The sequence below is a fragment of the Amblyomma americanum genome, chromosome 6, assembly GCF_052857255.1.
Source record: "Amblyomma americanum isolate KBUSLIRL-KWMA chromosome 6, ASM5285725v1, whole genome shotgun sequence".
Lineage (NCBI taxonomy): Eukaryota > Metazoa > Arthropoda > Arachnida > Ixodida > Ixodidae > Amblyomma > Amblyomma americanum.
In genome coordinates, this window is record NC_135502.1 from 113,439,028 (window position 1) to 113,452,693 (window position 13,666).

A 13,666-nucleotide genomic window follows, 5' to 3' on the forward strand; every position below is an offset into this window, starting at 1 on the left:
ATCATGCAGTCCAATACATGGCACATGCTGTTGCCGATGCATGCAAATGTCTCATGCACAAGGAACGACAGCTTGCATCATCATCATTGTTCACAATGTAGCCTCTCTTGTGTGCACAGTTATTGAAAGCGTTCAGTGTTAGCATTTGAGCAGGCCCCAGCATGCAGCCATTCACGTTCTTTCTGTCCTATCCTTCGTTCAGTTGTGGTGGCCATGCTTAGCCATGCTATACAGTTAAACCTAGATTTAACGAAGTTGGTAAAATCGGCAGTTTACTTCGTGATACTGAGATTTCACTGCATCAAAAATCATCTTCTAGCACGCTAAGAATCCACCAAAAACGCGCTGCTGACAAGTCACAGGAAAAGCCTTTATTTGCGATTAAAGCGCTCCTTTACTTCTTTTGCTTTTGCCCTTTCTTTGCCAGCAGCAACGATGTTACATGCGTCGTGCTTATGTTGCCAGCTCGAGAGCCGCCTCATGATGTCCAACCACTTCGTAGGTGATGGCAACAACACACACTCATCTTGAGTATTGGTTTTACTGTCATCATCCTCTTGTCATCCTCTTTACTGTCATCATCCTCGAGCACACCGCCGACATGACGGCACATTCCGCCGCAGCGACCTCGTGGCCATTGGCGGCAGCCTCGCAGCGGGTCACGCTGCCTCCCTCACCCCACTCCATTCCTATTCCTTTGCTTTCCTTTCTTTCTTCACGTTGATAAGAGAGTGTCCTCTAATTACTAACCAATGAAATGAAATCAGGCCCACCCCGCTCCTCGAGTTTTCCGCTGTAAGCAAGATTGAGTGTCTTTTGTAGCGATAGCTACATTACAGTAGCATTTCGAGCCTTCAGCGGGGCGGTGGCGCCGCCGCCACGCTGTCATGCACGTGGTTGGTTTTGCGGTGCGGAGCAGCTGCCGGCGGCATTTTGCAATTCAACTGAGCAAGTTCCACTCGGCCAGCTGTAGCTATCTCGTCACTCCAGGTTTAACCAGAGCTAAACCACCACCAATTTTTTTTGCAGTGTACACACATACATCGTCTCAGTGAGAAGCGAGGTTGTCAGGTCCGAAGCCTGAGACGGGCTTCACGGCTAGTTTTGGGCATCTGTAAACATGATTAAAGCGGCGCGTTGCCTTCGAGGACGGGCAGCACGCCGCATTTGGCGCCGATTTTGGCGAGACAGTGCGATCCGTGGGCTGGCCTGGCGAACGCTGTACAGACGCTTGTGCCAGCCTCGCCTGTACTACTCCAGATGGCGCAATCGGCACTGTGCTCCCCACTGTAATCGTCATCGTATTTTCGTCTGCCTATGCGCTCTATATGTGAAAGTTGGGCGGCGCTCATATTACAGATGCGCTCCGCTCAGCCACTCGCGCCAGCAGCGCAGTTTTTCCTCAGGTTCATTTCCAGCCAGCAGTGAAATTTCATGTAATCGAAAGTGCACCAAAATATGCTTATATTGAGGTTGAAAATACATGTTGTTCTATGGACTTGAATTTATAAAAACTGAAATACTTCGTTACATTGAAGATTTCATTACATTGAAGTTCGTTACATCAAGTGTTAACTGTATGGGTTTGCGTTGCAGCAAGTGTTGCAAGCAGCTGTAATATTAGTTGAGGGCTGTCGCATGTGGCACACGAACTGCTGATCTAGGAGCAAATTTGGTCGTTCAAGGTTTGGTGCTGTCACTTATATTAAGCTGCAGTTTGTCTTCGAAGCTTCTGGGGAGTGAAAGCTTCTTTGAAAGTACAGGAGTGGGAATTACAGTGGGTCACTAGATCCTGCTGTTGGTTAGAAGCAGTGTGAGGTAGAAAACCGCAGCTTCTATGTTTTCCTTCTTGTCGAGCTTATGACAGAGATGGTCTCCACATCAGGCGTCAGCTGATGCAATTGGTGTTTCCGTGTCATACGTGCTAAAGAAATAAAATAGAAAGGTCGGTCTGTTTTTCTAAAAGTGCTATACCCTGCAACAACTATTTTAGCTATGCAGCAAAGCTATCGAGCCATACACATCCTCTTCTTGTTGCGCTTTAGTATATGAACCGACACCGATCTGTGACGTAAGCAAGATGCGGTGGCACTGTTGTCGCTAGCTGGGACGATTTGGGCAAAACTTGGGAGTAAAAAGTAGGCTTAGTGCCCATAGGAATACATGAAAACAAAAGTTTTCAATGCTGTATTTTGTTTTCACAGTGCACCTATGGTGTCATCCTTTCATGAAGGACAACCAAGTTCATCCTAGAACAGGGTCTGACAATATGAAGCATCCTTTCGAAGGCGATGTATTTTTAAAACACCGCATTGATTGTGCGTGGGGGGCAATTCCCAGCTGAGGGTACAGATTGGGAGCGCGGCCCATTGAAACACATACAAGTAAAGCTGTCAGAAATATTTTTATTGTTTCCAAGAGCAACCATGGAGGTGGCTGTTTGTTTACAGTTGGCAGGTGCTTTGAAGAAGAGTGTGACAGAGTATGCTGCGTCATTTCAGAGCGATCTTTTTAATGTGTCGCGAAAAACGTGTTAAAAAGCCGTGTGTAAACCCCAAAAGGTGCTCTATCCGCAGGGCGTTTTCCTGAAACGTGCGAGCTTCTCTTGTAGTCCGACATGCTTCCGCATGCACTACATTTGCTCACTAATACAGTAGTTAGGACTAGACAGCCCAGATGGCATTACATGAAAAAGCAGTTCTCAAACACTATGGCTAGTGCATGAAAGAGAACCATGTACTCTAGCACATTAGCACATGGCGCCAACAATACCCTCGACCGCCTCCAGCGTCCGCCATTGCCACCTATGTGTTATGGGGCCACTCTGCGTCCAGCCGGCCGGGAAGGCGAGCTTCCGTGCAAGCTACACGCAGGCGTTATTTAAGTACGCAACACGTTTCCCCAACCCGTGGCACAGAGTCGCAGCCACGGCAGGTCCGGACGAAATAGGCAACGGCAGGGCACGCTAGGAAATAGTTTATTATCCTAACGCGAGGTAAAGCACACTGCGGAAGAATGTTCTATCCGTAAAATGGATGTTCCGTAGCTCACCAAGTCGTTGACGTCGACCGGCGTTGGTGTTCGGGGGCCGGCGGGCAGCGAAAGGGGTCCGTGGGGCACTCAGGTAAGGTCCGGCGGCGAGAGCCCCTTCCCGCCGCGCGATCACCCCTTTTATCCCCTCGGTCATTGCCTCCCTGGCAGCAAATCGTTACCGTCAAGCTTAGGCGTGCTACCCTCTCCGCAGAACGCGGCGCGCTGCCGTGACGTCACGTCAGTGCTGGGGCGGAAATGAGCAGAGTCGCGGGGGTGCCTTCTCTCCACATTCCTGGCGGCCTGCGCGCCCGTGTAAGTCACGGTCGCCGCTGGCGCGGGGGACGAGGAGGGGATACCAGTGTATCCCACATCCTCCCCTCCTTAAGAAGCCTCCCAAACACAGAAACAGGGGCAACATTACTTGATCTCCGCCATCCTGGGATCGAAGTTCTTCATCTCCCGCCGGTGCATCGGTTGACGGCCGCGCCACGCCCCCGCCGATCAGCTGCTTCGCTCCGAGGGCTTGGCCTCCCGCACGATGACGCTTGGAATCTTGCTCCCTCTCACGGTCTTCCGAGTGCGCGCGGCTGCGCCATTCCGGCGAATTCGGTCGACCGCGTCCTTGGCGCCGGCTGGGATGGCTTGGAGGCCAGGTCCATGGCTGCGCCCCTGAGGTACTGGGTCAGGTGGCTTCAGGGGCCAGGGCTGCGGCGCTTTATGGTTGAGGCCGCGGTTGGGCTGCCCTGGCATACCTGGTCAGCAGGCGAGGACCCAGGGTTGCGGTGGTAATGGGGCCCCGCAGGCGGTGGCGCACAGTCGACGGGTGGGCAGCTCCGATGCGTTGTGGCAGGTAGCCGGGGTGGCCAGGGTGGCAACTGCAGGTCGCGGGCGGGGCGTAGCGTCGAGCCTTGGGCGCGGCGCGTTGCCGAAGCTGGATGGTGGCTGGTAGTGGAACGGTGTCGTTCCGATGTGCCCTGCTTCTTTTCCATCTGCGCTGGAAAAGGTCAACACAGATGTAGCCAGCTCCCGCAGCGCGTGCTGCGTGGCTGTTCGACCCTCACGAGAGTCATGAGGGTTAATGCAAGTCAGTCTTGCGTGACACTGATCGGCATGAGCGGCCCGTACGTTCATGCATCTAACGAGACTGCCTGCCGGCTCGCGCCCTCGCTCTAGGCTGCGCAGGCAGATTCTGTTTCTGCCTAGGGCGCAAGTTATAGCGGGACGCGGGGTTCGCCGGCTGATCGCAGATCTCGTTATCCGACTGCGGCGCGGGTCGGGCTGTGTCCTCTACCCACTCATCTCGCTGCACGTAACGTTTCAGGTCGCATACGTGCACCGGTCCGCCTGTCGGTTTCGACCGCAAGTCCTCGAGCCTGTAAACGAGCGAGGAAAGTTTCTCTCGCACGCGGAACGGCCCGATCCATTTTGGCGCCAACGAGGCCGCAAACTGTTTGCTAGCGTCGCTGAGAACGTGCTGGCGTCGAAGCACCAGATCGCCCACTTCGTAGTGAACATCCCGGTGCGAGCGGTCGTACTGTGCTTTCTGCTGCGCCCTAGCGGTGCTCAGGTTGCGGCGAGCCTTGTGTAAGGCCTCCGTCATCTTAGCGCGCAGCTGCGTCGCGTACTCAGCTCGTGCTGACGAAGCGACTGGCATCTTCCTGCTGTCCGATAGAATCCGGTCCATCGGATTTAGCAGCTCTCTACCCAGATTGAGAGAACACGGCGCATACCCAGTCGAGCGGTTAACGGTCGAACGCAAAGCAAACGCGATCTCCGGCAGATAGGAGTCCCAATCTTTGTGCCTCTCAGAGTACGCGACAAGCAAGTGCTTAACGTTGCGATTGACTCGTTCCGTGGGGTTCGACTGAGCATGATAGGTGGTCGTTTTCTTGTGCTTAATGCCGAGTGCAGCGCACGAATCAACGAACACCTTCGCAGTGAAGTAGGACGCGTTGTCCGTTATCAGCTGCTCTGGAAAACCGAACCTGGTGAATACGTCCATCAGCTTCTCCATGATCACTCGTGCCGTCAGCTTTCTAAGGGGGAAAAGTTCAACCCACTTGCTGAAGTGATCCGTGGCCACCAGCAAGAACTTGCTCCTACACGGTGTCATAGGATATGGTCCCATGATGTCGCACGCCGCGATTTGCCAGGGAGTCTGGCTGTTAATCGGGTGCATGAGGCCGGGTGGTCGTCCGCCTCGGGGCTTCACACTTTGGCACACGTGGCACGAGCGGGCGTAGCGTATTACGTCCCTTTTCATGCCAAGCCAGGTAGCAAAGCGACACAACTTAGTGTAAGTCTTGGGGCCGCTTGCATGCCCAGCGATGCACGAGTCGTGAAAGTAGCGTAACAGTGCTGCTCTCAATACTCGCGGTATCACCACCTTGAACGCCTCGTTTGTGTCGTTCTCGGAGGTGATATACCTCAGCAGGACGCCGTCGGAATCCAGCAGATACGAATCCATCGCGCTCACAGCTCTACCAGCTGTTTCCCAGCGCTCCGCACCGACAGCAAAACCAGCTGTCTCCTTGTGCGCGGCGGCCCTGCCGCCCGGCTCCCGGAGCCCGTCGAATACCTTTCGACAAAACGGATCCTTCTGCTGAGCTTCGAGCAGCTCCTTTCTGCTGAACACGATCCCCACGGAACTCGCGTAGTCCACGTGGTTCTCGCTCTCGCCCTGGTTGGTCCACGTTCCTTACATGGGCTACGGCTCGGGTCAGTCCCTCGCTCTCCCCGGCTGTCGGGCGGTCGGTCGCGTGACCTTCCTCGCACTGGACAGGCGCTCGCGAGAGTGCGTCAGCCACAGCGTTGTTTTTCCCTTTGTGGTAGCGCACGGTGAAGTCGTAACGCTGCAGCAACAGGGACCAACACGCTAGGCGGCCGCTCGGCTCGCTGAGTCGTCTCAGCCAGGTGAGCGCCATGTGATCCGTCTCGATCACAAATGTCACCCCATCGACGTAGTAGTCGAACTTACGCAGAGCAAAAACTATCGCGAGACATTCCTTCTCTGTCACCGAGTAGTTTCTCTCTGCCGGCGTCAACGAACGGCTCGCGAAAGCTACCGGACGGAGAAAGCCTTCATGCTCCTGAAGCAACACTGCTCCTAAGCCCAGGTCGCTTGCGTCGGTTTGAATCACAAACTCCCTGTTTAGGTCGGGTAGCTGCAACTCAGCCGTGTCAGCGAGCACTTTGGTGAGGTTGCGCAGTGCATCCTCTTGCTCGTGACCCCAACTCCAGCGCTCGCCTTTCTTCAAAAGCTTTGTCAAAGGCGCCTGCAGCGCTGCGCACTCTGGGATGAACTGGCGATAAAAGTTCGCCATTCCCAGGAAGCGCCTGAGTCCGGCTATATCTGTGGGCGACGGAAACTTAAGCAAAGCCTCAAGCTTATCGTCGCATGGCAGAATGCGGCCTCTGTCGATCGTGAACCCCAACAGTGTTATTCGGGTCGTGGCGATCTGTGCCTTCTTCGGGTTCAAAGTGATTCCCGCAGACCTCAGCCTCTCTAGGACGTCCCTCAAGTGGCGCAGGTGTTCCTCGAACGTTTTCGAGTACACCACGATGTCGTCTAGGTACGCGAGCGCATGTTGCCACTTCGCATCTCCCAGAACACGGTCCATTAGGCGCTGATAAGTAGCGGGTGCTCCTACCAAACCAAAAGACATTCTCTTGAACTGGAAAAGGCCTCTGTGACAAGTGAAAGCAGTTTTCTCCTTGTCCCGCTCATTCATTTCAACCTGAAAGTATCCGCGGCTAGCATCGAGCGTTGTGAAGTACTTCGCCCCACCTAGGTTGGACACTAGGGAAGAAATGGTGGGTAGAGGGTAGGCGTCTTTCCTCGTAACCTCATTCAGCTTGCGGTAGTCCACGCAAAGTCGATATGTATCGTCTTTCTTTGGAACCAAGACTACCGGGAAGCCCCAAGGGCTGTTAGACCTCTCAACAACGCCAGTGTCGATAAGTTCGTCTAAGGCGCTGTCCAGTGCTTTTCTCTTGGCCAAGCTAATTGGTCTAGGATTGCACTTCCAAGGCAGTGCGTCACCCGTGTCTATTCGGTACCTGACTAGGGTAGTGAGGCCCGGGCGGTCAGTGAATGTCGCGTTGTACTCGTAGAGGAGCGATGACAAACGTGCCTTCTCCCTCTCCATCACGCTGTTCACTTCCGACAACAAGGGGTGCGCTGACCTCCCCTGCGCGGCAGAGCAGCTTTCTACCGCGGCCACCTTCTCTCTGCCCTCTCCCTCAGCGGCGATGGTCCGCTCGCCTCCTGGATCTCGGGCTGGCGCGGTGGATTTGTCACGGTCTCCCCCCGCTCGCGCCGCGTTCGGAGTCTGAATGGTGTGCGACGCCGCAGGCGCTTTCGCGAAAGGCTTCAAGGCGCCTGACGTGCGCTCCCTGTAGCCTCCGCTGCTGATGTCTATCACAATACCTGTCTTGGCTAGGAAGTCTCGTCCAAGAATTACAGGAACGGATAAACAGGGAAGATGAACGAGGCGTTGTCGCCGCATGCGTCTTTCCCAGCGAACCACTATCCTAGCTGCACCGCTTGATTGCGCTGTGCCGCTCGCGAGGCGAAAAGTGGTATCGCACTCTCTCAGCCGGATTTTGTTCTCGCGGAGATGGTTTAACACCTCGTCACCGAACAAAGAAGCGCTTGCTCCTGTATCTAGTAACGCGGTGAATTTCTTTCGAGCTATTGTTAGCTCAATGAACGGCGCTGACAGGTCAACAGAATTTCCTACGCGACATGCCAAAGGCGCTAGCAAACCGGGGTTTTCTGTGTACGCCGCGCGGAATCGAAGGTCGATCACCGGCGGCTTTGGCCGTTTCCCGACCGTGTTTGGTCACGGGCGGGAGGGCGGCCACACTCGCGGGCGAAGTGTCCCGGCTGGTCGCACCGGTAGCAACGGTTGCCCGGGCCCCGACGGGCTAGGCGCTGGTCGCCCCGTTCCGGTCGGTCATCTCGAACTCGCGGCGCGGATGGTGGGGGCCGCGTGTCGGCTTCGCGATCTCGCCTCGGTTCATTCCGCTCTGCGACAGCGTGTGCTGTTCGCAACACGTAGCTGAATGGGTCCAAAGCGCGGTCGGACAACTCCCAACCCCTTGGGACACGCTCGTCAGCAAATCGTGCTGACGCTTCAGCTCTGGAGGGGCTGCGGGCTGAGCTGCCATTCCACGCGCAGCGCGGCTTAAGTGACAGCGATGCGGGTGGGGGCGGCCGATACGCTCGCGCAGAGAGGATGTCTCCCTGAATGTGCTTCGCCTCAGCTGCCAGCTCATCCAAATCTCTGAACCTGACTCCTCTCAGGTAGGCAGTGAAAGTCGGGTGCGCTTGTCTCGTGACACGCTCAACTTTCTCCGTGTTCGTGGCGCGAGGGTCAGCGAGGCGATAAAGTTCGTCCATCGCTCGGACGTACTCTAACAGAGACTCGTCGGGGTGCTGGGTTCGGAGCTCCAGCTCTCTCCTCAAACGCCACTCATAGTTTGCGGGAAGGAATTCGTCGCGGAAGCTTGCGCAAAACTCCTCCATTGTCCTCGCTCGGTTGCCGGCTAGTCGGTACCAGCGGGCCGCTTGCTCCGTCAAAGAAACAGGCACAACACGCGCGAGCATTTCGGCGTCTGCGATTCCTGTCACTTGCTGATAATGCAGCAGACGGTCGAGGTACTCATTTGCTCCCGCAATGTCGTGGTACCCCGTGTAGGTAGGCAAGTCTATCCTAACACGTGGTGACTGGGCCGGGGCTTGCAAATTGTTTTGCAAAATACCCGCTAGACTCTGCATAACCTGCATTGCGTTCTGCAAGAGCACCTCGGATGATTGCGGACTAACACCCCCGCAGTTGGGCGCAGCCGCTGATGGCGTCGAATGATGTGGCCTAGGTGCCTCATTGTTCGCGCCGCGGAGCGGCGAGGCGCCCGATGTGGAGCCCCCCATGCCAGGCCTAAGTCCTACCAACGCGTCAGGGGATGTTACTCGGCTATTCCGCGTGGAACGCCCAAGATTCACAAATTCAAACCCTTCCAACGGCGCGTCAAGTAGGGAGCCCTGGTTATGTGCCGCTGGCTCTGACAGCATAAACAAAGACTGCAAGTCACTCCTGTCGGCTGCCATCCTTTGTTAGGGCGACGGTAGTCGTTCGCTCCAACAAAGGTCACTGCTCGATTGCCTAGTTCGCCCCACGTTCGGGCGCCAAGATATGGGGCCACTCTGCGTCCAGCCGGCCGGGAAGGCGAGCTTCCGTGCAAGCTACACGGAGGCGTTATTTAAGTACGCAACACGTTTCCCCAACCCGTGGCGCAGAGTCGCAGCCACGGCAGGTCCGGACGAAATAGGCAACGGCAGGGCACGCTAGGAAATAGTTTATTATCCTAACGCGAGGTAAAGCACACTGCGGAAGAATGTTCTATCCGTAAAATGGATGTTCCGTAGCTCACCAAGTCGTTGACGTCGACCGGCGTTGGTGTTCGGGGGCCGGCGGGCAGCGAAAGGGGTCCGTGGGGCACTCAGGTAAGGTCCGGCGGCGAGAGCCCCTTCCCGCCGCGCGATCACCCCTTTTATCCCCTCGGTCATTGCCTCCCTGGCAGCAAATCGTTACCGTCAAGCTTAGGCGTGCTACCCTCTCCGCAGAACGCGGCGCGCTGCCGTGACGTCACGTCAGTGCTGGGGCGGAAATGAGCAGAGTCGCGGGGGTGCCTTCTCTCCACATTCCTGGCGGCCTGCGCGCCCGTGTAAGTCACGGTCGCCGCTGGCGCGGGGGACGAGGAGGGGATACCTGTGTATCCCACAGTGTGCAGTCACAATGTTAGTCGTCTGGTACTGTGCACATTTCATTTACCATGCTGTTTGAGGACTGTCTTCAATCTAAACCTTGCCACCAATTGAACAGCAGTATTTGCGAGGGGATGCATCATGCGCAGTATAAATATCAGACTACATCAGGAGCTTGTGCGGTTTAGGGAAACACCCAACGGATAGAGTACCTTTTGGGGTATGTCCGTCTTTGCAATGCATATTTATAATGGTGTTTTAAAAAGATAGCTTTGAAATGACAAAGCGTACTTTATTGCATTCTTGTTCAAAGCACTCGCCAAATGTTAACAAACAGCCACCTCCATGGGTGCTCTTGGAAACAATAAAAATATTTCTGACAGCTTTGCTTACATGTGTTTCAATGAGCCGCACTCCCGTTCTGTGCCCCATGCCAGGAGTCGCCCCCACGCGCACTTAAGGGGGGATGCAGGGCTAAAATACCGACTTTCGGAAAAAATTGTGTATTTAAGTTTGACTTGTTTTAGATTGCTAGTTTAATGGAAAATATTATCATCAAGTTTGGTTGTTATCTGAGCAGTATGAAAGAAGAAAATTAATTCTTCTCATGGGGCGGTGGTACGCATTTGCCATCGAAGGTGTCTATGAACGCTCTTCTCAAGACGCAGCCTCAGTGCAGGCAAAAATCCGAACGCGAAGTTAATGCCCGCGTTAGAAAGTTTGTTTTTCGCACTTTTTAGTCACGGAAGACCTATCGAGAATACACAAGCTAACTAATGACAAACTAAAAAAGAAAGGTGCATAGTTCTGGCCGCGGCAACTACAGAGTGGCTGCCAAACCAAAACAGGAGCCCGGATTGTTGGGAAAATACCATGTGACCACCCAACGCTGTTTTCGCGCAATTCGGAGTCGCTCCCGCTTTGGTTGTGTTCAACACTTGCTATCTGTTACCTTTCCATCTTTCTGTGAGTTCATTGCGATCAGCGGGTGGCTGGTGGTGTGACCGGAAGATGCTCGCAATGAAGGCTTCGACACAAAGAAGCCTTGGGAAGGAAAAACGCACTAGGAAAGCGAGAGGCCCACTCAGCACTGGGTGACCGCCAGCAAGTGAGCATCTGCTTGTGTGTTCGCCAGGCCCAAGCCTGCCGTCGGCGACTGACACGAACCCTTCAAGCTCTGATGATGGTTCGTCACCCGAAGACCGAATTTACATCACTAAGAACCGTGGAGACTGCAGCAGCCTTGGCTGTGCTACAATTTATTGAGGGCACACTTGGCATCAAGAGAGTGTTTAACAAACTGGAACTAGAACATGAAGTCCAGGCGATGAAGCACGTCCAGCAAGCAAGCTGATCAAAGTATTTCACGAGTGAAGGCAAGGGCGATGGACAGCTCTAAAGCAAAGAAAAGAAGGGTTGAAGCATTTGCCACAGAGCATCATCGTGTTGAAGAGGAGGGCCCGACCTATGGAGCAGGGCACTTTGACTATATTTTTTTAACCCTAAAGTAAAATAGCATTTTCTGAAATTGAACTCATTTTTCTCAGTTTGCACTTTTTTGGAAAAACAAAAACAATTAGTTTTCCAAGCTACATCGCCAAAAGCTACTTTCAAGGTGGTTCCTCAAGTGAAATTTTCTCAGGAACAAGATAAGGCACTTTTTAGATCGCTGAATAGTTTCTAACACAAATTATTTTGAGATGTTTGACATATATATAATGACAACAGAAAAATTGAACTAGTGATGAAAATTTTGCAGAAATGGTATAAAAAACATGAGACTGGCCTTATCCTGCACTATAAACCATCTAGAAGATATATAATCACAAACATTTAGTATATCTCCATTGTTTTTGAAATGATAGTTTTCCTAAACTGACACACCTGACAATATGACAGCTATAACTTTTTTTCGGTTAGAGCTAGGGAGTTAAAATTTTTAATAAAGTCTAATGAGAAGAAGGTCCACTATCCCTGAAAATTTTATCACAATTGGTGCAGTAGTTCAAAAGTTGACTCAGCTTAGCATCCCCCCTTAACGCGGTGTTTGAAAAATACATCGCTTTTGCAATGAACGCTTCATACTTTCAGAACCTGTTCTAGGACAAATTTTATTGTTCCTCACGAAGGGACAACATCATAGGTGCAATGTGAAATCAGAAAATTACTTTGAAAACTTCTGCTTCCATGTATTCTTAAGGGTGCTAAGCCTACTTTTTGCCCCCAATCGGATCTGCCTGCCACAAACCCCCCACTTTGTTTGTAAACACGGTGTTGGTCTAGAGCCCTTGATTGCAGTTAATAGTTTTGTCGTAAAACATGGTATATTGGCGGCACTCATTATTTAAGGTACATTTCTAGTGTAACTACGCATTTTCAATGTTGGAGAGTCCCGGAAAAAAACAGTTTCTACAACAAATTGTTGAGACATGTCTTGTTACTAGTAGTACCCATAGATGGCAGTTCAACGAGCAGCATTTCAGGCTGCCTTCCTGCGGCCAAACTGCTGGCAGAGTGATGTAGCTACAGATGCTCTGCCCCTGCAGCCATCTCTTCATTGCCAGAAAAAAAAACTGTCGTCAAGTATGGTCAAATTTCTGTTAAACAAGCACGACAAATACAAAGGCTTTTTTTAGAATTTCAGACTAGTTGGCACTTTCTGGCACAAGATTCCGGATTCCCACATTTGCATCGTCTGTAGCGCTAAAGAAACTGCGCACCATATCCAGTCCGGCGATGGCAAAGATGATAGTAGCCGGATTCTCTTTGTTGTCACAATTGTCGTTTTTGGTTGCCTCTCCCTATTGCACTTCATCGCACTTGTGCGCTGCTGAGAATCCACTCTAGTGGTTACTGCCACTACACTTTTCTCTCCATCTCGCATGCCGTCAGGTTTGGCCTACTCGTGTGCTAGCGCTCGGTTGCAGTTTTTTTGTTTTAATGCTTTGCTCTGTTCACACTGATGCAATACAAAGAAACAGCCCTGGTGCCGTACTGCCACTGGGCTTCTGCTGATGTCGCATGGTGCCGCTTGTCTCAGCCCACCCGCATTTTAGCACATCTACTGTTTGTCGCTAAACATATACGATCAGAATTTGATGAAACTATGAACATTCTTGCGGAGAAAAGGTATCATCAGGGAATGTATTCACCAGAAGAAAAACACCAACTACAATAAAATTTCAATGATACGAATATCACAGGGTCCTGAAAAATATTCATATCATCTGTAATTCATATCATCCAAAATGAACAGAATCTATATTTAGAAGCATGGGAAATGCATAGATCTGTTTCTGTCTGATGGTGTTTTTTTGTTCTGTTTGGCTGACGGCCGTGCGCCACTGTTCATTGCTTGTGGTGCGTACCACATGAGTGGGGATCGCGGTATCAGTCACATGTGAGCCGCGTGCCAGCGCACCAGCGTGTTTGTGACGCATACTATGCGGCTGGCGATCACGCATCGGCGGCGTGCAGGCAGAACATAGTGCTTGAGGGTGTGGTCGCCGCTCGGCCCATTCGTGTCTTATGTAGTGGTGTGGGCAAGTGTTTGGAACACCCGAAAGTCTGTACATTGTACACAGTGCTCTCCGAACCAGGCAATATTACGAATTTCTATCAACTGCAGTCAGATCGTCGAGATTCTGTTTATTTGACATTTTTATTGCTTGCGATTGTAGATGTATGAACTGGGGTCTTATCAACGAGTTTCTACTAGTATATATGCCTGAAGAGTTTGCTGTTTATATTTCAGGGCTCCACATGTGCTGAAGATGAAACGGATGATGAAGTGCTGTCCAGAGGAGACCATATGTCAGTTTCTGAAACAAGAAGAGGTACTTGCCATTTATTTGTTGTCATTCA

At 52.3% G+C, this 13,666-nt stretch overlaps 1 protein-coding gene across 9 annotated transcripts in view; it reads left to right on the forward strand.

The window, feature by feature from the left end:
* Positions 1-13,666, forward strand: part of LOC144094014 (uncharacterized) — a 57,767-nt gene that overhangs the window by 24,276 nt on the left and 19,825 nt on the right. For all 9 annotated transcript variants that reach the window (XR_013306379.1, XR_013306375.1, XR_013306377.1 and 6 more), the window contains exon 13: positions 13,557-13,638. Coding sequence is in view for 5 of the 9 variants with exons in the window: in XM_077627855.1 (XP_077483981.1) it covers positions 13,557-13,638 (82 nt within the window). In the remaining 4 variants the exon portion in view is untranslated. The remainder of the gene's footprint in view (positions 1-13,556; positions 13,639-13,666) is intronic.